This window comes from Toxorhynchites rutilus, chromosome 3, assembly GCF_029784135.1.
Source record: "Toxorhynchites rutilus septentrionalis strain SRP chromosome 3, ASM2978413v1, whole genome shotgun sequence".
Classification (NCBI taxonomy): domain Eukaryota; kingdom Metazoa; phylum Arthropoda; class Insecta; order Diptera; family Culicidae; genus Toxorhynchites; species Toxorhynchites rutilus.
In genome coordinates, this window is record NC_073746.1 from 105,000,145 (window position 1) to 105,027,820 (window position 27,676).

Genomic DNA, 27,676 nt, shown 5'->3' on the forward strand with positions numbered 1-27,676 from the left:
ATAATCGATTCAATCCAACGCATCGAGGATTTCATCGAGAACTACGATCCAAATCGAGACATAAACGAGGTAGCGATACGTATGAGTAGACTGGATTTACTGATGGAAAACTTCGAATCAATACAAGGTGAATATGAAACATTCGATGATACCGAAGCATTTGTCGCTGCTAATCTGGATATCAGAGCAAGAGTGGAAGAGCAATTTTATCGTGTTAAAAGTGGTCTGGTTTCGAAAATCCCTCCCTCCAATCCAATTCCAATACAACCTCAATCACCATCGGCGGCTATTCCCAACCCTGGAATAAAACTCCCAACAATAGCATTACCCCATTTTGATGGTGATCTCAATGAATGGCTAACTTTCCATGATTCGTTTACCTCTCTCATTCACACATCGAGGAAAATTCCCAATATCCAAAAGTTTCAATACTTACAATATCCAAAAGTTTCAATACTTACGATCTGGGTGAAGCCCTGAAGGTCATAGAATCATTGACAATTGCTTCCAACAATTATCCTGTTGCATGGGAAGCTTTATTGAACAGATATGCTAATAAATACATTCTCAAGAAGAAACATTTACAAGCATTGATACCTCCTCCAAAATATGCCGCAAAGTCCGTACTGATGATAAGGAACATAGTGGATGATTTCCAACGCCACGTCAAAATACTATCCCAACTAGGTGAACCTACCCACCAATGGAGTAGCTTGCTTGTGCAATTACTCAGCAGTCTAATCGATTAAATAACTCTGAAAGAGTGGGAAGATTTTGTGTCCGGAGATGAAGAGCCCTCCTACGAAAATCTAATTAAATATTTAACCAGGAAAATACGCACACTCGAATCGTTATCAATAACTTCGGAACGTGCGCAGCTGTCGTCGCCTATCAAACAATCTAATCAACTGAAGCGGATTTCCACACCTACAAATTCACGAGTGAATAGTTATGCATCAACAGACTATACTCCGCCAGAGTGTTTGGCTTGTAATCAACGTCACCTTTTAGTAAAATGTCCCACTTTCGAGAAGATGCAACTGAAGGATCGTCTCAACCTAGTTAACGTGAAGAAAATATGCAGCAATTGTTTCAGAAATGATCATTTTGCTCGAAAATTCATGTCAAAATTCACTTGTCGAATCTGTCAAAAACGACATCATTCTATGCTCCATCCTGGGTTTGAGCCGACAATGCCCCAAATGACACATAACACAAGCTCTAACGTGACATGTTTCAATGATGATTTGAATGTCATGACAGCGAATTCTATCCGATCAACTAATCCCGAGACGATATCAACTGGCGCTAATGTACTGCTATCAACAGTTCTACTAATGATACAAGACGGTTATGGTAAAGAACATTTGGCTCGGGCACTACTGGACTCGGGTTCGCAATGCAACCTGATGAGCGAGCAACTTTGTCAAAGATTACGATTAGCTAGAAAACGAACAAATCAACCTATTTTCGGTATCGGAGCGTCACAAACACAAACTCTCGGAAGTGTATCCACCAACATACGTTCAAGATGTAGCAATTTCTCTATCCCACTTGAGTTTTTAGTACTACGCCAAATCACCACGAATTTACCCACTCATACTATACCATCGAATGAGTGGATGATCCCAAGGAATATTAACCTGGCCGATCCCGAATTCCACGTGTCCAAAGGCATTGAACTTATCCTCGGAGCCGAACATTTGTTCTCGTTCCTGAAAGGTGGCCGGATACAAATTGGTAATCCTTCACCCGTATTAGTTGAAAGCGTGTTCGGATGGTTTGCTACAGGAAATGTTAATGCAAATCCCAATCCTGTTGTCGCATGCCAAACATTTTGTTTTTCAACGATCGAATCAATTGCCAGCAATTTAGAGAAATTCTGGCAGATTGAGGACATTGATGCTACTATCCCATCCCCGAACGAACAAATTTGTGAGCAGTTTTACCGAGAAACAACCACCAGAGATACTACTGGTAGATATATAGTCAAATATCCTAAGAAAGACAATATAACCAAATTGATTGGTGAATCATATTCCCACGCCCTGCAACGAATGGAAATCCTTGAGCGAAGGTTGGATAAAACTCCCGAACTGAAGACGAATTATCATAATTTTATCGCTGAATTTATCGAGTTGGGACATATGCGAAAGGTATCAACGAACGAAACGATTCCACCGGTGGTCTATTATCTCCCGCACCATCCTGTACTGAAGGACTCTAGTACCACAACGAAGGTACGCAGCGTATTCTATGCTTCAATGAAAACTAGCACAGGTTATGCCTTAAACGACGCACTGTTAGTCGGTCCTGTAGTCCAGCACGAATTATTGAGTTTAATCCTCAGATTCCGCAAATATAAAGTGGCACTAACAGCAGAGATCGAGAAGATGTATCGCCAAATTTCTATACATCCAGATGATCGTCCTCTACAACGTTTGTTGTGGCGGTTTAATAAAGATGATCCGATCAGTGAATATGAACTGACCACTGTGACGTATGGCCTGTCGTCATCATCATTTCTAGCGACACGAACACTACACCAGCTAGCCGAAGATGAGGGCGAATCGTTTACTCTCGCTGCGAGAGCCTTGAAAAGAGATTTTTACGTAGACGACTTTATTCGAGGCGAAGACAGTATAGAGAATGCTATCAAACTTCGCGAACAAATGGATGATCTTCTTAAGCGTGGTGGTTTCACTTTGAGGAAATGGTGTTCTAATCATCCGGAGGTTGTGGATGGCATCCCAGAAGAGAATCTGGCTACACAATCTTGCCAAACGTTCGATTCGAAGGAAATGATAAAAACTCTGGGGATATGTTGGGATCCAAAGTCCGACCAATTTCAATTTGACATTGATCCAAGCGTTAACAATGAACCAATAACGAAACGCAAAATACTGTCGAGTATCGCATGCTTGTATGATCCTCTAGGATTGATTGCACCAATATTAGTACGTGCAAAAATATTGCTACAACAACTATGGGCGATTTCACTGTGTTGGGATGAAGAGGTTCCACTTGAAATCCGAAAGAAGTGGAGAAGATTAAGTGAAGAATTAAGCCCCTCATATGAATTGACCCAACCGTATGAAGACCAAGAAAATTATTTTTAATGGGAAACTCAAACATTAATCTCAAGTAATGTTTTCATAAACCGCCTCGTATGCGGACAACACTTGCATTGCACCTTCGACAGTATATTCGAAAGGATTAATTAAACGAATAAACGACGCTTCCATTTCCATCATCAATGTGAATGTGACAGTTTTATAGAAATGCATTGCTCAGGCTTAGACAAGTTATTCATCATACAGTCCTCGTACAACAGAAAACTGAGAGGTTTATCTTTTAGAGTCAATGTATTAACTATGTATTAACCGTATATGTTCAAAGTCACCCGTGTTGCAATTCATTCCACGTATAAACACGTCCCGATTCACAACGTAGAGAGATCCATAATTTATCAAGCTTAATGTTCATCGAAATATTGCATATAAATCATCAGAGTTTAATTTAGATCCGAGCATAATTATGGCCATAATTTCATATCTACCCGGGTAAGCGCAAATTTATATCCTAGTTTGTAGAGTCCCATGTTAACGGACTATTAATCAATGTGGATTTTGATATGTTCCTGAATAATAATTCTCAAAGCAACATTGCAGATTTACGAATATGATTCTGTACGAGCATGATGCGTTAATTATTTCCTTGATAACTTGGTGATAACAGTTCTTTTCAAAGACTTAGTTATGGTTTGAGTAATAGGATTTTCTAGTGGTGAGAATGAATGAATTCTCAGGCTCATAAAAATCTTCGCTTTATTTAAACACCTCCAAATTGTGAGAATTACAACCAACGACTATAAACTGGACATCATCGTCCAAGTCATTTCCACAGCCAAATCCGTAGCACTTGGGAATTTCGGTTTTCCAGCCATATCTATAAATCACCAACGATGACGTCGGTAATTTAATAGGAAACCTTCACTCGTCGCATAATTGAACCTTCTTCAGGCTTCTTCAGGGAGGCAGGCATTTTCAGGCGATTATGAGCTCCGGCCGGGATATTAAACTGGCCCGCTTTTCACCCGGTGGGGACACGAAGGTACAAAAGTTATAATCTCGCGGGTGGAAAAAATATGTATATCGATGCGCCGTCAAGGTGGGGAGTTGAGCAAGAGAGGCAGCTGATGCCGTCGCCACCACTGTTGTTGGGTACAGTGGGTACAATTTCGCACGATACCCATGGCTTAGCGAAGAATTTAATCATCATCAAGGTTGATGGCGTCGCCGGTGCGAATGGAAGTAAAAAGAAAAATGCAGTCTCACAATCAGCCCATTTAGGCGCGCGATTCACCGAAGATGAACGGTATTGGAGCGAAACTTGGCAATTACAATATATCAACTGGCATTTGCGTCTGGGAAAGTTTTTAAGTATTTTGAAATTTTCCAACGGAACACGCAACGGGTAGCCGTGAGCCGTTAGCAGCAATTGCGCTGATAACGAGCTCATGGAGACGCCCGATCTTGGAGGAAATTAAATCGAAGATGTCGTTTCGTGATATAGGTTCCGAGACTATTAGGAATTTTCATGTTTTAGGAACATTGTTGGATGCCACGACGATGTCCGAAGAATACTATGTCCAGAGTTTCATCACTCGCAAATTGCTTTAACTGTAGACCCACTCCCGTAAGGAAGGCTAATCGCCGTGTTTTTGGTTGCAAGGCCGGTGAGAACTGAACTCTTAGGTCAGGTTTATCATTTTTCCCCAAAACCCGATTTGTTTTTCAATTCAAACTGCACTGCAAAGTGAACCCAAAACACCGCTTGTCCAGAGGACAAGATTGAAACCCAAGAGTACTTGGGACGATCCAAGCACCACAAATTCAGCAGATTTTCATCAATGGACCAATTAAAAATATTCTCATCCACAACAAAACTCGTTTCGGAACGTTGGAGTGGATGTTCAACGAACTGTAACAAAAAGGAGTTTGACCGCAGACTGACGACTTTTACAAAAAAAATGAATTCTCGGTACTTAGGCCACATCGCTAGTTGGTAAATTACTCAAATAAAACACTGCTCAAACAATATATATGTTTCTTTAAAACTCATTTATAACACAAAAAACATAACATGTTCATAAAATTTCATTTATCCTTTTTTTTTCTATATAGATACACGGCATGGTCCGCCAATTTTAGTAAATGTATCTGAGAGGACATTGCATCCCATTAACTTACGTTTCTCAAGCAGTGACAGGGTTAAAGAACGTTTTTCAGATGGACGTTTCTTACCGTTTTTCGGAAACGTTCTACAACCCGAGAAAACTTTGTTGCAGACCATTGCATTTACTCTGTAAGGAAGATTGTTCGACTGATGAACGATGTTTGGATCTGGGTAACTTTATATACATACTAGCGGACCCGGCAAACTTTGTCCCGCCCAAAATTTATTTTTCGTTATCACATTCACGTTTTCTTAATAAGCGCACGTTGATGGGTCCAATCGCAGAACTGTTCATTGATTGATCATCTAATCTACACTTTAAAATTATCTTTTATTATAAAATTCCTAGTACTTCTACCAAAACTCGTCATTTTAATATCAGATTATTTTCACAATTCTCTTCCAAGATTTTTCAACCAGCTGCAAATATTAGGCTGTTAAAAAAGTCCTGCGGTATTTTTTTGAATTTTCATTTGTTCATAAAATTAGTTACAATCATCTGTTTTAAGTCAAATATGTGCCGTTTTGTTCGATGACTTGTTCCCAACGAGATGCCAACTTCATAATACCCCTGTTACAGAAGCTCGCTTCCTTATTGGCAAAAAACTCGGATAGCCAATTTTCACAGGCCTCTTTTGTGGCTAACTTCTGACTACCTAGCTCGTTCGCCATGGACAAAAACAGGTGGTAGTCACTTGGTGCAAGGTCCGGACTATACGGCGGATGCAAAAGAACCTCCCATCCGAGCTCCCGGAGCTTCTGGCGCGTCACCAAAGAAGTTCGTGGCCTGGCGTTGTCCTGATGGAAGACAATGCGGCCTCTGTTTATCAAAGATGGCCTCTTCTTCATGAGTGCTACCTTCAAGCAATCCAGTTGTTGGCAGTACAGGTCCGAATTGAGCGTTTGGCCATAGGGAAGCAGCTCATAATAGATTATTCCTTGACAATCCCACCAAACACACAGCAGAACCTTCCTGGCCGTTAATGAGGGCTTGGCCACCGTCTGAGCCGCTTCAGCGGGCTTCGACCACGACCGTTTGCGCTTCACGTTGTCGTAAGTGACCCACTTTTCATCGCCAGTCACCATCCGCTTCAGAAACGGGTCGATTTTGTTGCGATTCAGCAGCGATTCACATGCGTCGATACGGTCAAAGATGTTTTTTTGCGTCAACGTGTGTGGCACCCATACATCGAGCTTCTTTGTGAATCCAAGCTTCTTCAAATGGTTAATAACGGTTTGATGACTTATCCCCAGCTCTTGGCCGATGCTACGGGTGCTACTATGCCGGTCTTTCTCGGCCAATTCAGCGATTTTGTCGCAATTTTCGACGACAAGCCTCCCGGAGCGTGGCGCATCTTCGACGACCTCTACACCAGAACGAAAACGTTGAAACCATCGTTGTGCGGTGGAAATGGAAACTGTATCGAGTCCATAAACTGCACAAATTTTATTGGCAGCTTGAGATGCATTTTTGCCTTTGTCATAGTAGTACTATAAAATATGTCGGATTTTCTCTTTATTTTGCTCCATATTTGCGACACTATAACTCACGAACGACTTAACCAAACAAAACACTGCCAAGGACTATATTATAGCGCGCAAAAATACCTTTACAACAAGCTATAGAATGACTCGATACAATAAATACAACTAGAACTACGCGCTTACAACGACACCTCGTGGAAATACCGCTGGACTTTTTTGACAGCCTAACAACATGTTTCTCCGTTACATGGGTTAAATGTTTGATACAGAAAATATGATAGAATAAAGACAGCCCTAAATCGGTCAATTCCTTTCTCGAGTTTTGCTCTGTTCAACTCGATTCATTTTTATTTATATACTAGCTGACCCGGTAAACCTCTTCCCGCCCAAAATTTGTTTTTTGTTATCAATACCCTCAAACATTCACGCTTTCTTACTAAGCGCAAGTTCATGGGTGTAATCGCAGAGCTGTTCATTGATTGTTCTTCTAATCGACCCCGTTGAATTTACCTTTCACTATTAAATTCCTAGTACTTCTACCAAAGCACATCGTTCTAATATCAGATCATTTTCAGACACAATTTTCGTTCAAGATTTTTCAACTTCTTGCACATAACATGTTTCTCCGTTATATGGAATAATTATTTAATACACACAATATGATAGGATGAAGACAGAACCTCCTCCCCCCCTTAGAGAGGTGGGAGGAGTGTCTGTTCACCATAGAAACGTTTCGTGCCCCCACAAATCTTCACATGCCAAATTTGGCTCCATTTGCTTGACTAGTTTTCGAGTTATGCAGAAATGAGTGTATTTTTGGCAGCCCCCCTTATAGAGGGGGAGGAGTTTCTAACCACCTTAGAATCATTTATTGCACCTTAAAACCTCCACATGCCCTTAGAGAGGGGGAGGGGTCTCGAACTATCATAAGAACCTTTCCCGACCTCAAAAACCCCTACATACCAATTTTCATGTCGATCGGTTCAGTAGTTTTTGAGTCCATAAGAATCAGACAGACAGACAGACAGAAATCCATTATTATATACATAGATTGGATAATTCTACAAATAGATCAGATGTTTATACTTTAGTCTAATAAATTTGAATCATCGATTTCGTGAAAATAAAAAAAAAATACAGACGGTGTAATTTAGGAAAAAAATACTATGTTCAATCCTCGAAACATAATAAAATATCATAAATATTAAAAACATGTACGAATACATTTCAAAGCAGTACTGTGTCTCAAACCATTTTTTAAGGTCACTTTTAAATTACTCACCCAGCCAGGCCCTTTCTTGGCCAAGTCACGACTAGAGGCAGATCGATGGTTACGAATATAATTCACGAATTTTTGGTACGATCCGGGGTCACTACAGCCGTGTTTACGTCTACTTTTTGACATATCTTCTAGATTGTTGCACTAGAAGTTGCGATAGTATTTTTCGCACATCAGCCGATGGATGTTGAATCGACGAGACCACCTGAGATCGTTGACTCACGATCTTCGGCGGTACGAATCCTCAGACGGGTACCAAAACTCCCAACAAGATTTGTATTAATAGGAACCATCTGGCTACTGCAGACCCCAATATTTTTAAATTCGTAACCGTGAAGTAAAAGTGTTTTTTTTGCTGTAATATCAAAATACAAGGTTTACATATTTCTGTCACTGAGAAATAATTAACATGGTTTTTCGGATGGATTAGTCGTATTGGTTTTAAAAAATTAAAAAAAAAGTAATAAGAAAAACCAGCTTTAATAGTCTCCCGATAATATTCTCCGGTAGGGGAATCGCGGGAAATAATTATTGAAATAATTGTACTGGTGGGGTAAAACGAACAGTTTCCAGTGCGAGTGAGATGGACTGTGAAAAGTCTGTTTAAACTATCCCTAAGGAATGTCCTGCGGAAATCAAATCGCCAAATGTGGATTGTTTAGAAGCTGACTGGAACCAAAAGCAAAATAGTTGACGGTCTGTCCGTTCATACTGCTGAAATGCACGATATCACTTCTAGGTGGATTGATTCGATTTTTCACAATTTAACGGACATTCGTGATGAGTTCAGACCTTGGTTGAATAAAATCATTCTTCTCGCGATCGATAAACCTCTACGCTTCATATATTACAAACCTGTCCATATTACTCCCACTACATGTCCATTATATCCGCCTCGAAAAAAAAGTTGTACTTTTCGGTCTGTTTTAATTTCAGTAAAAAACATTGAAAAACACTTTTTGTAAAATATTGGGAAACATGAGTTTCCAAAGATATAATTGAAGTTCTTCTTAACATGTCCGTTTTACCCCCACCTCCCCTACATATAAACACATCAAAGCAAAGGTTATTTATATACCTATACATATTCGAAATCCACAATTGTATTGGTATGAAATTCGAATATCCTCTGGCTCTTGTAATGGCGAAGATCAAGAATAACAAAAAAATCGATGTTGCGCTTTGCTTCGCAATTTTCTTATGCCGAGTGTATCGGTTTATTAAAACTGTACAATTCCATTACCTTTTCTTATATCGTTTCGATTCACTATCCTTATCTGTAACAGTAATCCTTACCCCATTTAACTCATGACAACAAACAAATAAAAACATCGTTTTAATTGATACTGCAATAGTGCTCAATTTGAACAATCGATGTCTCTTCTTCTATACCCTATGAAGAGCACCACATTAGTTCCATTCTTCAACAGTTGCGACCGGCAGCCAGAGACAACATCAGAGAAGCAATTCGAACTGGATTAGAAACGTTTCCTCAATTTGACATTGAGAGGGAAGGAAGGTTGGTGTGTAGTGAGTATCCAGTTTATCTCGAATTCATTTTGATATTTGCGAAGAAACGAAGCATAAAGTTGATATTGTCTCAGCTGATCTCTACCCTCCAATGCTGATTCTTTTTTTGTAGTCCAAGTTGTGGTTGTCTTCTTTGATTCATCGAAAAACTATGAATGTGGAGGAAGAAGTAAGAATTTTTCAAAGCACATTTTTCTCGTTCTGTTTTTCACTTATGGCTTGCTTGTCTGTGATTGTAAAATTTTATAGTCCATTATATTGCATTCATGGTCAGAGTCATGCTTCGTTCAATTATAGTATCCAGACAATTTTATACTGTCCAACGAGAAACCCAATAGATATGTTATGATTTGCGCGAATTTGGAACAATAACGCTGTTCTTCATCGATAATTCATTCGAAGCCTTTCACTGCTTCTCTCATTATTGATTTTATTGTTTGATTACTGTAAAATTCAAAAGTAATACTCCAGATAATATGCAATCATAATGTTCCATTCATCATTTCGAATCTAAACAGCCTGGCCGTCGGAAACGCTTGAAAAATGTTCATTAAATTTCAGGAGAGGCTCGAATTACTTCGAATCATCTGCCAAGAGTTGTCGTAAAATGGAATGTTTTTGAAAGGGTCGAGGAAGCCTCTCATTTACCTCCGATCCTTAGCTGCTTTATGAAGTGGAAAATGAGACCTTACCTTCTTTCGGTGTTTTGTTCGAAGATAACCTTCCTTCTATCTTTGCCTTTTGAGTGTTTCAACTGGAAAATACGGAAAGCGTTATGATTACGGCAGAGGTGGATAAACGATATAAGATACACTTAATCTTCACAATGATGGCACTTAATAAATAAATTATTATTCTTTATTCATAAGCCAAGCAGTAGTTTTTTCTGATTAAATTCCGAAATTTTATGAAGTGAAACCTTTTGTCATTTTAAAAGGAAGCGGTGTGCATTGTCAAAGCTCTGGACTCAGACATTTCCAGATCTACTTTGCTCTCTCATCAGCTTGGCATAAATGCATGAACATTCAGTCTCGTGAAAACATTTTCCGCAATATATCAACAATGCTCCCAGAAGGGCTATCATCAGCATCATCTTTTACCGTTTATTGTCCCGACAAGAGTGTGGTACATTGTACCTTCAACAGATGAAAAAAACGTAAAACATGGAATCTTCACATCCGTATAAGGGAAGGAAAACCTCCACAAAGTGGGCGGAAAAATGGAAACATCCAACTGATCAGCTTTCAATCGTAAATGATAATCATAAAAAGTACAATAGCACAACAGGGAGACACTTCAACAAGTCTATGACGTTTTATAAAATACGCTTGCGTTTTTTCGTTTTTATTTATATGCATCAAGGGACATCAATTGGTGGTATATTCTAACGATTTTCTTTAACATTGTTTTGAAGTCGTATTTGGATCAGTAAGCTCTCATTGTGTAGATGTGAAATATGTGTCCAGTTGAAAGGAAGTACGCAAAGACGGGTACTACGAGAAAAATGGATACACGCTGTATTCCATGGACAAAAATTGTAACCATTCGAAAGCTCGACTCGTGATTATAGCAAAGTAAAGTGCGTTATTGTCACTCCAGAAGCGAGACTGCTTGGGATATTTCAAAAACGTTAAAGGTATCAAGTTATTTCAGTCCTTGACTCGATATCTGGTTGAGTGACGGTGTTCTATGTATAATTTAGGTTAATTTGGGCACGGGAACTCATGATGTCGAACAGGGTAAACTGACGCGAATTTGCCCAAACACAAATCACGGAACTTCCTGAAAACCAAACGTGATCGCAATTTGTGGTTTTTTTCGTATAAAAATATATAAAAATATTATTTGATGATTATCTTCGTCCAGAATTCATCTGAATCGAGTTTAACTTTCATTAGATTCATTAGATATACAAGTCTAACCTCACAGATTTAGAATATGTGGCAAATTGTGTTCGGTTGAAGTTGAAAACTTATGTATTTTAGCTACAGAACGATTTACAGTTCATTTTGTTGACCTAGTTGTTTTATCACATTGAATATGTAAATTTTTTACAGAAAAAACGCTATTGGCTGGAAATTTTATTGGCTTTTTCCATGAAGAAAAGTACATCTGATATAAATCCTTATCTTGTTGAAGCTCACAAAGAAGTTGTTCCATTGATAAGCATGTGTGAAACGTGGTCCAAACGATTCATTAGATTTTTATTTGGATGATAAAAAACATGGAAAGCTACCGACAAAAGTTCAATCACACATGGTATGAATGTATTATTTATGATGCATTTGAACCGAGCTTTGAAGCTTCTTAAAAATGTTGAAGTGGTGTCGAAGACACAACCGCATTGTTTTCGTAAGACTACGGAATTATGGTATTTAATTTTTGTTTTTGTTATAAACAATATGATTATGATTGAATTGAATATTTGAACATTTTTTAAGAATATATCGAAATTCCAGAAGTAACTATTTAGTAGAAAGTATTGAGGGCCCTGAAAAGAGCTGATGATTTGCATGGTTATGCAGAAGTAGTTAAGGATGGTTGATTCATGATTCTTTCTGGCTCTCGCATGAACAATACACAAGTTGATCATATGCTGCATTTTGTTCCGTTTTTGTTAATGCGAACGCCACTGAATACATATTGCAACCGCTCTTCTTTTCTTTTAGAAGATCAAAATGAGCAAATCTGTTTCATAGCTGATACATAATCTAGGCACATACGATCATATATTGGGTTACCTGAAAAGTGATTGCCGTTTTTTCCCTCTATATAAAATTGAACACCAAATGTGTTGGTAAGCGCTAGTGACGTCGAGTGAAGCATTCGCACCCGGGGACGGAAGCAGGGCTCAGCAAAGTCATACTCACCTGAGGATAGCCAGGGGACTATGAAGAAATTCCCCTTCGAATTCAACTCGAAATGGGCTTCCATGCTTCTTCCATCAGTTCCTCAGTCAACCTGACTCAATAGTCATTCGAGCGTTTAGTTGATGTATCGCTCTACGACTTGACTATCTCATTTCATTCTTCTCCGTCAAGTAGTCTTCGTTGCATATTGAAGTGACTCCCCCCAAAATGAATTCGTTTCCCCCTCATGTATCACGTTCATGTTTGAGTTCAACGTGGTTTGACTTATACTACAGGTGAACTAGATTTTTCTGAATCGTACACGAAAATTACTCACACATATAAAATAGCGTGCAGTGTTGTGTTCACAAACACTAACAAATTTTTGAATTTTGTCGTTTTTCTGCGTTTTTTTCACAAAATTGAAATCTAAAATAACATAACAGTGACAGCTAACAAACGTCAGAGCAAAACAAATCATAACATTGACATAAGATATTCACAAACATCAATTACTTTTCGGGTTACCCAATATAATAATAATTTGACTGGTTTAGCTTGAGCTTGGGTAGACTGTACAATTCGTAGTTGCTCTCCGTGATTGACCTGAACCAACCTAATTGCACAAAGAACACACAGAATGACGCTTGGGACTAGCAAATCATTCTCGTTGTGCAATTTTCGGTGATTCGAGCTTTGAATGGTCAATAACGACGCCGGCCACGTCCCTACAGTCACCAGGGGAAGAGAAGGAATGTTAGTATGATATTCGCCGCCCGAAGGCCAGAAGGGTCGCCTCTATAGCGTGGTTCCCTAGCGTTTATCATGGAAGGGATAGTTGTTAGTGGGAATGGTTAAAAAAAATCAGGATTCACTGCGGTAAGTGATGTGATTCTAAAATCTTAAATTTGTTTTTTTTTTTAATATTTAAATTTTAAAGTTTTTAAATTTTTAAACTTTTAAATTTTTGAATTTTTAAATACTTTTAATTTTGAAATTATCATAATAATAATATCATAATAATATCATAATTTTGAAATAATAGATTTAATTCTTTTTATTTTTGGTTTTTTTTTAATTTTTCATATTCAGATTTCAACACGTTAAGCCCCGACTTTCTCCCGTCGCGCCCTCCATTCAGTGTGCATCAAGAACGTCCGCACAACATAAATGTCGGTCCCAGCTCCCAAAGATATTTATCGTATAAACAAGAAATACTCAGCAATTCGACTAGAAAGTAGTCACATTTTGTAAAACATCCGAAAACAAACCGTGCATTTTTTCATTTTACTATTCTACAACGGATGAAGAACCTCTAATCTGATATATAAATGCTTTCAACTAACTCACTCCAAATGAAAACTGAAATTAGAGTTTTCTGACTCAAATTATGAAATTCTGAAAATTAAAATCTCTAACATAATTAAACCCTGGGCCTGTCCATGAACGCCACCTAACGGCGAAAACAAGACGAAGTGTATTTAGCCTTGCATACAAATCATCTCGTTCCCACCGCGAAATGGCGCTCAAAGATTCGATGCACCTCTGTACGAAAATGCGGTCGAATCGTATGCAATTGCGAGAAGTAAGGCCCATTTATACGTTGCTAGTAGCTGGCTTCACAATGAGCAGCTACTGACCCGGTGAACTCGCTTGACAAATGGTTGACTCGCCTTGTCCGTTCACACAATGTGAGCTGCTGGCAAGAAACTAGATACTACGGCACAGGTTTTCCAGAGATGCCAGGCGGTTTTTCAAATGTCCATCAAATCGTCAGAAACAGCAATCAGATCCGAATTTGTCAGATGATTGATCCGAAATCGACTTCTTTATTGGCAGTTTTCGTCTTAGATTTTCAGTTGAATTTATCATTACACAATTTTATCGCTAAACACACACTGGCCGTGTTTAAAAATACTTTGTGCTGAATTTCTTTGAACTGAAGGTACTATCCGGAAAAAGCAGAAAGAAAAAAGGATTCGGTCCAGGAATTGGATGCAAAAAAAAAGGAGCAACAAATACAATATTGAAGTAACTCTACGATGATGATCCCCGAGAGTACAGAGCAGTGTTGAGAATAACACCTGAAAAAGTGAAAAAACTGTTGGATTTAATTGCTCCACAAATACAACGCAAGATACACTCATGAGGGATGCTATACCTACATAAGTGAAACTAGAAATGTTGTACCTTTCTTCTGGAATATCGTTCAGATTATTGTCGATATTTTTTTAGAATCTCGAAAGCATCCATAGCTAAAATAATTCCGAAAGTATGTAGTGCTACAAATGGCAGTCTAAAAGATTTTTCAAATTTTGAATTATTTCGCCTTGACAGCAGCTTCGTGTACCAATTTGTGAAATGAAAATGATAGTAGATTTGCAGGAGGAATGAATACGCCTCAAAAACTAAAATAATGAATGAAAATCTACTTTTTTAAATGGAATATGTATTCTGTTTTTTAGAACAATACTTTTTTTGGAAGTTGTGAGTGAATTTCGAATGAAAATTGTGCCCGATAATGATTTTATATTTAGAATCCCAAGAAAACTATCTCAAAAAGAAAACGTGCCCCACCAGCGTGCAAAACAAAATAAAATGAGTAAAAAAACTTTTTAAGTTAAACGGTTTATTTGTGATTAAACATAATAATGTACTAAAAGCTAGAGAAAATAATTAGGCAAGTTGCAGTTAGTAGTTATCACACCTCTCCTTCATTAGTCTAGGGCATTGATAAGACTAAAATAAAATAGTGGGACATATGATGAAATCACTAATTGTGGATAATGAAAATGAATGGATTTTATAATTTAAAAAGTTTTTGTTTACTCATTTTATTTTCTAGTTTTTAGTACATTATCTGTTTCATTAGAATATTTCTCTACAATAAAGGCATTGTACTGTATTCTATCAGTCAAAAAATTTCATTTGATACCGATATTGAGTAGATTGCAGAAAATACATAGTGTGTTCTCCAAGTCAAGTTTGTTGGTTTGATACACATATCTCAATCAACCTTTTTTTTTGAGATGATATGGAATCAGCGATTTTGAGCGGAGGCCAAATTGGATTTTTCAAGATAAGCAGTTTTAAAATGACAGCAGTTCCTATCCGGTCAGTTCCTATTGGTCAAATTTCTATTAATGTGGGACAATCCTACAGACATACATACATACATACGAACAGTTCAAGCTAAATAAAACCGTTTAATAAAGTATATTGCTATTTTGTGATTGCGGCCATCTTGGATTTTAATTTTTCATGATCTACTGTGATCTACTATTCAAGCCCTTTCATTTGATACCCATATTAATGGTGTTTTGACATAATATGTAGTCCGCCATTTGGTAGAATTTTGATGGATTTGCATTTTTCATAAATAACCGTGTTCTGCTAGTCAATCCCTTTCATTTGATACCCATTGTTACGGGGGTTTCGGAGGTTCTATTCAGCACGCGTTTTTATCAATGTATAGCGAGCTCAAAGCTGTATTTATTAAGAGAAACAATAATTAAACAAGAACTTTACATTATTAGGTTTTACCTACATTTGATCTCCTCGTTTTAAATTCAAAGCACGACAGGATGATTCAATTATTTAACAATTTGGGAATTCAACTTTATTTTGGGTTCTATCTCTACTCCTTTTTTGTGATTAGCAAAGAATGTGTGGTACGAGAGAAGTTTTCAGAATGACAGTGATGACAGCTAGCTGTCAATGATTGTCTGGGTGCGTCATGGAGTGGCACCGTCCGGATGCGCAGGTTCAGATCAAGTCATCAGTGGCGTAGTTTGCTTCCCCCCAACACCCATATTAATGAAGTTTTGGGAAACTATGTAGTCCGCCATTTAGTAGTGGCAGCCATCTTGGATTTGCATTTTTCTTAAATAACTGTATTCTGCTAGTCAAGCCCTTTCATTTGATACCCATATTGATGGGGTTTTGGAAAACCCACATTGATGAGGTTTTGAGGAAGAAAGGGATCCGCCATTTTGTAGCGGCCTCTATCTTGGATTTACAAGATAATGAAATACGCAGTTTTGTAATGACTACAGAGATAAAGGTGTGTTCCAAATTTCAGATCAATCGGTCAACAAGAAGGGGGTCAAATTTCTACTAATGTGGGACATGTTACAAACATACAAACAGATTACAGGGCAAGCTAAATAAAACCGTTTAATAACAACGATTCCGCTTAGAAACTATGAGGGTTTTATTTGTTTTTTCAATAATTTTCAAGTCTATAATAATATTCGCATATTTTCAAATATCTTAAAAATAGAGACATGTAAAGACAATGTAAAGATTTGGCATCCCTGATTCGAGCGCTAAATTCTGTTTTTGACGTTTTGAGGGATGCGAGTGCGAGTAAATTCAAAAAAATTTGAAGTAGCTCGCACGCCGAATCACACATGACACTAACTGGCATGATGTGTTCACACGGTGTGAGTAGCTGTACTGCAGTAACTGACTAGACCGACTCGTATGCTTACTCGCACCGTCTGAACCCGGCTTTAGAGAGCCTTAAAGGCCCATTTATACGTTGCTAGTAGCTGACTTGACAATGAGCAGCTACTGACCCGGTGGACTCGCTTGACAATTGGTTGACTCGCCTTGTCCGTTCACATAGTGTGAGCTGCTGGCGAGAAACTAGATACTACGGCACGGGTTTACCTGGGATGCCAGGCGATTTTTCAAATGTCCATCAAATAGTCAGAAACAGCAATCAGGTCCGAATTTGTCAAATGATTGGTCCGAAATCGACTTCTTTATTGGTAGTTTTCATCTTAGGTTTTCAGTTGAATGTATCATTACACAATTTTATAGAGATTACAGAGCAGTGTTGAGAATAACACCTGAACAAGTGGAAAAACTGTTGAATTTAATTGCTCCACAAATACAACGCCAAGATACACTCATGAAGGATGCTGTACCTGCAAGAGTGATAATATAAATGACATTGATATGCCTTTCTTCTGGAATATTGTTCAGATTGTTGTCGATATTTTTTAGAATCTCGAAAGCATCCATAGCTAAGATAATTCCGGAAGTATGTGATGCTTTAAATGATAGTCTAGAAGACTTTTTAAAATTTTATTCACACGCGTCAAAAATTAAAATAATGAATGAAAATGTACTTTTTTAAATCGAATATGTATTCTGTTTCTTAGAACCTTACTTTTTTTCGCAAGTTGTGAGTGAATTTTGAATGAAAATTGTGCCTGATAATGATTCTATATTAGACATTCTCCAGAAAACTATCTCAAAAAGAAAGCGTGCCCCGCCAGCGTGCAAAACAGAATAACAATGATTTCGTTAAGAAACTATGAGGGTTTTATTTGTTTTTCCAATAATTTTCAAGTCTATAAATATCTTCGCATATTTTCAAATATCTTAAAAATAGAGACATTTCTTTACATTTGGCATCCCTGATTCGAACGCTAAATTCTGTTTTTGACGTTTTGAAGCATGCGAGTGCGAGTAAATTCAAAAAACTTTGAAGTAGCTCGCACGCCGGATCACACATGACAATAACTGGCATGATGTGTTCACACGGTGTGAGTAGCTGCACTGCAGTAACTGACTAGACCGACTCGTATGCTTGCTCGCACCGTCTGAACCCGGCTGTAGACGGATACACAAAATTGCGGCGGTACGGCTGCCAATGCAAATCAAATGAAACCAGTATGATGTATGTGTGAGAGAGAAGAGAACCTTGCTGGAGAAGAAAAGAGAGATTTTGAGAAAAAAAAAGACGGGTGGGTAATGTCGGGGACATAACCGGAGTGACGTAGGACTATACAAAGAGACGACCTTGCGTTAGCAGCTTCTGCTGCAATTATAATTGGATTTACTGCTTTTCATCATCGACGCCGCCGCCCTCGGAGATTTTGGGTTCGCCCCAGCATCATTAACGGTCGAAAGAAATATAGGGCCAGCGATTTTATGGAAGATCTGCTTGAAGATGAAGCTGACGAGCTAAATTTGGAGTATCGGAATGACATAGGATTCACCAATTTCTTCAGGATGAAGAGGAGTGATTTTGAGTTGTTCCTAAGAATGGTTCAACCCAAAATCTCGAAAAAAAAACACCAAGTTTAGAGAAGCCATCCCACCAAGTGAACGACTCGCCGTCACTCTAAGTTTCCTTGCAACTGGTGATTCTTATCATTCTCTGATGCATGCCATGAAAATATCTAAACAAGCTATTTCTGTTTTTGTGCCAGAGGTTTGTGACGCCATTGTTGAAGCACTTCGAGACTATGTTAAGGTAAAAGAAATAATCACAACTTTTAATATAGTTTATTTTTATTTACATTATTACGAAAATCGAATCAAGAACAATAAATTTCTTCAGAGTTGGTATCTATACAGTCAGATAAAACATATGTAGGGGATTGTGATGTTGGGGATTGTGATTGTGGAGTTTGATAGGCCATGCTAGGTGGTCCGGGTGGTTGATAAAGCATGGGGACAAATACCATTGGCGAGGTGGATTGCGACGGATTACTGAGCGCAGCTGTTTTTGGCGCACTATGTTGCTCGTAAATCCCATTTTCCGCGTCAAATAGTATTTGTTTGAAGGATTGTTGAACCTAAAACCTTGTTCGTGGTGAAAGCCTGCGTAGCCTAATCGCTATTTGTTCGCCATACAAATAATGTTCGTCTTTTATGTCTACTCTTTTTGACTGAATAGATTTCATGAGATTCACAGCTTCATCAAAAACGAGTGCGCTGGAAGTACCAGAAGTAGCCATGAGTGTACATTTTGTGGATTTGGTCTTAAGTGCCTTTGGGGATTCAAACTCTTTGGTTTTGGTCACTTTTGAAGCGATGTTCTAAGATGTCGATGCCTGTTCCACTCGAGAACTTCCGGAATCAATATGGATGTGGCCTTCATCTTGTTCTTCATTCCCAATGTCTTTGTCTTAACTATCGTTGTGTTCATCCAGGTCCGCTGAATCCTAAAAAAAATCGCTATTATAATTAACTTCACATCGTTGCATTACTATTATGAATATTTTTATTTCATTTTTCCAGATGCCTCGAAGAGAAGAAGAATGGGAAGCAATCGCCCTAGAATTTGAAGAAAAGTGGAACTATCCGAACTGTATAGGTGCCATAGATGGCAAACATGTCGCACTGAAAGCTCCTGTTCATTCAGGCTCAGAATTCTTCAATTATAAAGGGTTTTTTAGCATCGTTTTGCTAGCTGTTGTGGATGCCAGTTATAATTTCATATACGTGAATGTGGGATGCCAAGGGAGAATCTCTGATGGAGGTGTTTTTGACAATACATTTTTTAAAAAAGCTCTTGAAGAAAACTCTCTACATTTACCTCCTCCGCGGGCTTTGCCAGGGAGAACTTCCCTAACACCGTTTGTGTTAGTTGCGGATGATGCGTTCCCTCTATCTCCAAATATTATGAAACCATACTCGGGATTATCCGAAAAAAGATCGAAAAAAAGAATATTTAGCTATCGGCTGAGCAGGGCTCGTAGAGTCTCCGAAAACGCATTTGTAGCCCTATCTACAAGTTTTCGTGTGTTTCGATCTCCAATGGAATTGCAACCTGACACAGCTACAAAAGTGACGATGGCTGCTATCCACCTGCATAACTATTTGAGGAAAAGCACTTCAAGATTTGTTTACAATCCTGTCGGAATGTTCGACAGTGAATCTACTGAAGACGGACAAGTTACTCCTGGATTTTGGAGGCAACACACATGTTCTTCTCAACTACACAACCTTCGAGGAGTTCCCAGAAGAAGTACTGTTTCCGCTCAAACTATCAGAGATGAATTCGCGGAATATTTTGTTTCTCCTCAGGGCGAAATAAGTTTCCAGCAGGACAAGTAAAGAAGAGATTGCGGTTCATTTTCTGTTTTTGTCGATAAAGTATAACATCATTGCTTGGAAAATAAAATAATAAAGGAACATCATTGCTTGGAAAGCAAACCATTTACTTTCATATGGTTCGTCCGCACCACTTGCAGTTTTTTTGCTCACCGTTTCTTTTTTTCTTTCCCTCATGGAGTGACTTTGTAAGTTTTTTATTTTTCGTTCAATTTCTTGTTTGTCGACACCAAATGACACTGCGAGTTCAACTAAATTATCGTGTCTCATTATGTCTCGTGCACATTATTGCTGTCCCACAATGTTGGACGAGCATGGTACATTTCAATTAAAGCCAATGTTTCCTCGTCCGTCCAGACCATTGCGCAAGTAAACAAACTTTAAAACATCGACTAGAAACCGAGCTACACACCGCAATGACAGATGTACAGTGTCGACGTCTGATGGCGATATCCGTTGTGAACAAATCAATCTCTATCAGATTAGCCGGCCCGAGGGCAGATTTCAATTATTAAAATTTGAATGAAAATGTTTACTTCATGATATTTGATTACTACAAACACGTCGTACCGATCCTTACTTAATAATTTTTAAATAAATTTCCTGATTTCTTCTGCTATAAAATATCATCATAATATAAAATCATAATCAAATACCATTGTGGCTCATGATTTTTTATCATTTGCAAAAAAACACGTAACTTAATTGCATAGATTACATATTTGGTATGAAAATACTTATTTTCATTCATAGTTTCTGTTTTGAGATATGTGCTCATTCCAACTGACAATCCGTTATTATTTTCGCTTCACAAATTGAGCACACGAAGCACAATGCCGTCAATACTAATGTACTTCGTTTTGTTTCGGCTCGATTTTCTTCGATCCGGACCCACTTGTTTCGGTTTGGGTTCGGTATGATTCGAGTCGGTTTTCGGCACTTCGGCAAGTCCGGGCGGTACGGCACTCATTCGGTTTTACCGGGCGGCTAAGGCCGAACGATGCCGATTGCCTTAATGTGGACGCGTCTTAAGATTTGTAGTTTCCGCAAACAAAGTAAATAAAAATGAAAAAGAACTGAGGTTTTGGAGAAGAACTCTACGATCTGTCGAGAAATAAACGAGCTATAAGCGTTCTGAAAAACCAACAGTAAATACAGGGACGGATGACCTTCGGATTAAAGTCCTTTAAAATAAGAACAGAGCAGCAGGAAATACATAGCTCATCATGTTGCTCCTTAGTTATTTGTCTATACAATGCAGATGTAACGTCAGTCAATTTTCAACATCAGTTATCAACCAAAGAAAGCAGTTCTTGCTACCGAGAAAATTCGTTAATGCCAATTCGGAAACCATGCATGGGTTTGTGAAAACTGAATGATCAATTTAAAAGACCCCAACCACCAATAAGTTCAAGAACGAGCATAAACAAAATAAATCAGTTTATATTATATGTCATATTATGTCACTTTAGAATGCATTGGTATTGTGAAAAACTTTCAATAACTCTTCTTTGAAAGGTTTAATGGCCCTGAAAATCACCGTGTTTTACGGTGGCTGGTTTTGTCACCAAAGCAGTCTGTATAAACAAACTTTTTCCTTCTTCTACCTGCTTCCGTTCTGCGATTGCGTTTGCCACTCGCTGAAACTAGTTGTTGCCACCGAACCGAATGTGCTCTGTTCTGTAGGCGGGTTTTCTTATTGTTGTGAGCAGCTTTGCAAGCCAACTCGAGCACTCCGGCGGCCGAAATTCTATAACCGCTATTAGGTATACTGGTGCTCCGGCACCAATCCGTTGATGCGATGTGATGTGAAACGATGCCATACAACCACACTGATTTATGGTTTGAAAGAGATAGATATATTTTTCAGCGGATCCGCGCCTTTTGTACTCTAGCGGTACACGCTCACAGAATAGAGACAAATCGGCAGACTCAGCCAAAGGGGCGAGTCCAACGAGACGAACGAAAGAGCGTTAAAAGGCAGCGATGGCAACAAATACATTCTAGAGGCGAATGAACTGCAAAGTTTAAAGCCTCTTAAAAACAAAGAAAGAAAGAAAGAAATACATTCATTACGATTTTTTCGCTCGTTGGATTCACATGCAGGCTAAAAAGGGTCCTTTTCAGGATCACAAAATTATCTTTAATCTAAAGAATTTATTGCTTGTTAACACTCGATATCCCAATCATGTTCGGCTAAACCTTCCTGTTTAGCGATTGCGTTTGCCACTCGCCACAGCTTTCACAGTTGGAAAATTTCTTCCCATCCAGCTTGTGACATGTTGTACAGTAAATTATATTCAATGCGACGTGCCGAAATACCACTCAGTGTCGCATTGGAGGCGATTTTAACCTGTAATTGAACATTTGCGATGACAGTGGTACAGTGTCGACTTTCAATGTGGGGTCATAATTTGGATCTCTATGTTTACAAAAATGTCCAACTAAATATGTCGCATTACATGTCCGTCGAATTAGCTAAATGTCGAACTAATTGTAAATTACTGTACTTTCAATCTGAAAACAATTTAATAATTGGTGAAAATTGAATAATCAGGAAAGTCCCCAACTATCAATAAGCTCAGAACAACTGCCAAATTCACATACTCATCAGATCCTGGCAAACAATTTATGAAAAAATCAATTTGTGTTTTATTATTATTTTGGATATTATTTTAGAAAGCATTGAACTGTATTTCGTAAACTCTTTTGACGTGGGACTACGTCTAACCGGAATACAAGGGGGGTAAAATGAAAACATAAACACTGAACATGCAGGAAAAAATGCAAGATTTCGAATGCTTATAACTCGAACATTTTCTACTGGATCGGAAAGATGTTTGCATCAATTGATAGGGAATATTCCTACGCATCTATCGCAATTAATAAAATGTCATTTTTCATTAGATAAATAATTGAATAACTGTAAAATGTTAAGCGTTATCTAAACGCCCTAACTGCCTCGTTTCGATTGGCCGGATTTACGGTTTCCCCAACACAGACTTCAAAACCAAGCAGCGTTGGCGAAATCGGAATTGAAAATACTTGACAGTAGGGGAACTTTTGTTCTCTCCGAAATATGTTCCCTAACACAGACTTCAAAACCAAGCAGCATTGGCGAAACCGACATTGCAAATACATGAAAGTAGGGGCAGCTTTTGTTTCCACCGAAATGCGTTTCTCTTCACAGATTTCAAATCCAAGGAGCGTGGGGAAGTTGGCATTGCAAATACATGCAATTCGGGGGCATTTTTGTTCCGACTGAAATGTGTTTCCCTACCACAGACTTCAAATCCATGGAGCGAGGGAAAATTGGCATTGCTACTACATGCAAGTCGAGGGCAATTTGTTCCGACTAAAATATGTTTCCCCAACACAGGCTTCAGAACCAAGGTGTCTAGGGAAATTGGGATTGCAAATTCATGCAGGTCGGGAGTATTTTTGCTCCGACTGAAATCTGATTACCTATAAAGACTTCTAAACCAAGGTGTCTGGGGAAATCGGCATTGCAAATACATGCAAACTGCGAGTACTTTTATACTCGCTTGTCTTTGTGCAGACTCGAATGCGTTTCCCTAACACGGTCTCCTAAACATAGGTACCTGGTAAGATCGTGCAGACACTAGAGACGTGGCATTTGTTCAAACTTTTTACTCACAACGCAAATATATTGAATTCAATTGAATTCGGAAATTGTTTCATTTAATCAAAAATTCAATCAATACATACAAATGATTACTAAGCTAAGGTAATCCCTCGTCAACCTTGCGGTTATATCATAGATATAACCCACCCATTTTTTTTTTTTGAAAGGTTTAATGGCCCTGATAAGCGCCGTGTTTTATGGAATTTTAGAAAACTCGTGGTTTTAAAAAAAAAACGATTTCGAACGCCCTCGATGCTGTTCTGGATTTGCCACCAAAGCAAATTGTATAAAGAACAAACTTTTTACTTCTGCTACCTGATGCCGTTTTGCGATTGCGTTTGCCACTCGCCACTCGCTGCAACTGCCTGTTGTCTTGATGTCCACCGAACCGAATGTGTTCTGTTCCGAATGTGGGTTTTCTTATCGTCGCGAGCAGCTTTGCCAGCTAACTCAATCACTTCGGCGGCCGAAACTATATAACGCCGGCTAGGTGGACTGGTGCACTGGTACTAACGCGCTCGACCTAGCTACCCTCGCGGGGAACTCCAGACCAACACGGTTCGAGCGGGATTTTGCCTTTCCCTTCACTTTTCCTCCTTTGCCATGTCCAGACATGGCTGCTTGTGTTGGTTTGTTGATGTGTTGTGATGCGAAACGATGTGGTGTACGGTTTGGATGAGAATGATCGTTACGGCAGCGGAGCGGGGATTTTGAAGCTGACTGACTGGCTCGAGAATTACGCATGTGTGAGACAGCGACCAATGTTTCGTTCATATTTTTTCTTTTTCCTTTCCAATCGTGCTTCATTGTATTTCGCTGCTGCTCTGGTTGCCCGTTTTGGTCGGTACAATTTGAGGAGCACAAAATGGACCAATCAAAAATGGGCACATAGTGCATTTGGACAATGCTTGATATTTCACAATTATTCAATTATTTATCTCAAGAAAAATGAAATGTTATTCATTATGATAGATGCGTAGATATATTTCCTATCAATTGATGCAAAAACTCTTGCGATCTATTGAGAAATGCTCGAGTTATAAGCGTTTCAAATCTTGCATTTTTTCCTACTTGTTCAGTGCCTAGATTTCCATTTCACCCCCTATATCTTCCGGTTAGACGCAGTCCTACGTCAACAGCTCCACTTAGCTCAACAAAACAAACACCCTCTTTACACATACACACAATGAGGAACATCACCGCACATAACAGCGTGTGACCTTTAAGAGCAGAGAGTCCGTGGTGCGCGAGAATCAAAGAGACTAGCACTTCATATCGCTTCTAAACTTTCATATCAGATACTGTTTAAGAGAATGCAAAGAAAAAAAACTTAGTTTCTATGATGGTTAGACTCTCCACCCCCCCTCTCTAAGGGGGCTGCCATACAAATGAAACACAAATTTCTACAATACTCGAGAATTAATCAAGCAAATTAAACCAAATTTGACATGCGAAGCTTTTAGGGGACACGAAACGTTTCTATGGTGAATAAACACTGCCATACAAATGAAGCATACATTTCTGCATAATACAAGTACTAATCAAGAAAACAGGTTTTAGGGTGCAAGAAACATTTCTAAGGTGGTTCAACACTCTTCCCAACTTTCTAAGGGGGGGGGGCTGCCATAGAAATGATACACAAAATTTCTGCATAACTTGAGAACTAATCAAGCAAATGGAACCAAATTTGGCATACGGAGGTTTTAGAGGGCAATACATGTTTTAATGGTGGTCTGACACTCCTTTCCCCTCTCTACAGAGGGGGGGAGGTTGCTAAACAACTCGAGAACTAATCAAACAAATGGAATCCAGCTTAGCATATAGAGGTTCTAGGGATCGATAAACGTTTCTATGGTAGTTCGACACTCCTCTCCCTCTCTAAATGAGGGCTCCAATACAAATGAAACACAAATTTCTGCATAACTATAGAACTAGTCGAGCAAATGGAGCCATATTTGGCATTTGGAGGTTTTAGGGAGCATTAAACGTTTCTATGGTGGTTCGACAGACCTACCCCCTCTCTAAGGGCATGGTAGCTGCCATACAAATGAAACACAAACTTCTGCATAACTCGAGAACTAATCAAGCAAATGGAGCCAAATTTGGAATGTCAGTGTTTTTGGATTCGAGAAATGTTTCCATGATGGTATGATACCCCTTCCTCTTTTGGAAAGAAAAGGGGTCCCATAAAAACAATACACATATCTCAATCAAACATATTCCACATGACAATTGAAAATTATCGGAAAACTTTGAATGAAAGGAAAACTCGAAAAATTCAATTCGCATGTGTGCTACAATTACATATTGACAAGCGTTGTTAGTCCATTTGATGTTTGCGGTAACGAAATTGATCTTCGTTCGAAAGTGGAAATGGATTTTAATGTGATAAAACGCACTCCTATATCGTCTTCTATCTATATAAATAAAAATTAATCGCCGAATGTGTTGATAAGAGCAAAATTGTCCGATTTAGGACTGTCTTCATTCTATCATATTTTCTGTATCCAACATTTATTCAATGTAACGGACAAATCTTGCACGAGAATTGTGTCTGAAAAAAAATCTGATATTATAATGTCCAGTTCGGTAGAAGTACTGAAATTTTATAGTAAAAATTAATTTTAAAGAGTTGATTAGAAGATCAATCAATGAACAGTTTTGCGATTGGATCCATGAACGTGCGCTTAGTAAGAAAACGTGGATGTGATAACGAAAGTATTTTGGGCGGGACGAAGTTTGCCGGGTCATCTAGTAAAAAATAAATGTTTGAAGAAAGCCTCACTTGAGGGGCTTAGAATGAAGAGGTGTAAGTGTCTTGATCGATTTCTCTTCATCAACTTTCTGTTTTGATCATAACGTTACTGAAATTAGTTTTGACAAAAATTGTAGGGTTTTTATGAAATTTTTAAATTTTACTACTACTAATTTTAGTACAATTTTTTTTTTCAATGTATTTTTTTTGCACGTTTTAACATCGATTCTCTACAAATATTTCTAAGACACCATTTTAGACATAATTAGACACCTTATATATTTTGAGATAGAATTGATTCAATGTCCTGGAAAAAAAGGTAATGAAGATGGTCGAGTTTCGAGCGACATACCATGCGCTGCCATAACTATTTCGCAAATAGTGACGTCAGTCGTTGTGTTTATCTTTGATTGCCCACCGTATCCATATGAAACTGCTATATTCAGGAATTAATTTATCAATTGAAAACGTACCTCTTTGTAGAGCACCAGCTGAATATGAAACTAATGTGATAGCGTGAAGTGAATATTAGTGAAATCACGTCGAAAAAGACGAATAAAAGTGATATTTCCATGTGCAATTTTCACTCATAGTTCATAGAAACAAACGAAGTTTCATTATTTTAACGTTATGAAGTTGATGTTTCGAAAGCTCTCAGTGTCGGTGTGTATGTTGTGAGATAATAATCGCCATTTAATCAAAATTTCACCGAAAATGTTACTGCTTTCGAGAACTAAGCATACGACTGCTCTCTGGACCTTTTTACCACATGAATAATCGAAATAAACCACTATATAATTGACATCTGTTAAAAAACAACCAGTTGAATGATTTCATGTGAATTTTGGGCTCAAATTATCATGCAACCGTGAGTACTTCCAACATTGTTTTGTTTCTTCCATATACATTCCATATTGAATGCAAATAATTACGACACGATATTTTGCTTGCCAATACAGATACACTTCGCCTACTGCTCCACCTCTATATGTACCTCATTGGAATTGATTAAAGACTTCTGTTACTAAAATAATACC

The 27,676-nt window shown here is 38.4% G+C and overlaps 1 protein-coding gene across 1 annotated transcript; it reads left to right on the forward strand.

Annotated features, from left to right (window-relative positions):
* Positions 1–1,193: 1,193 nt before the first annotated feature.
* LOC129773374 (uncharacterized) lies at positions 1,194–3,119 on the forward strand. The gene has a single exon (XM_055776972.1). The coding sequence runs from the start codon at positions 1,194–1,196 to the stop codon at positions 3,117–3,119; it is 1,926 nt and encodes a 641-aa protein (XP_055632947.1).
* The last annotated feature ends 24,557 nt before the right edge of the window (positions 3,120–27,676 follow it).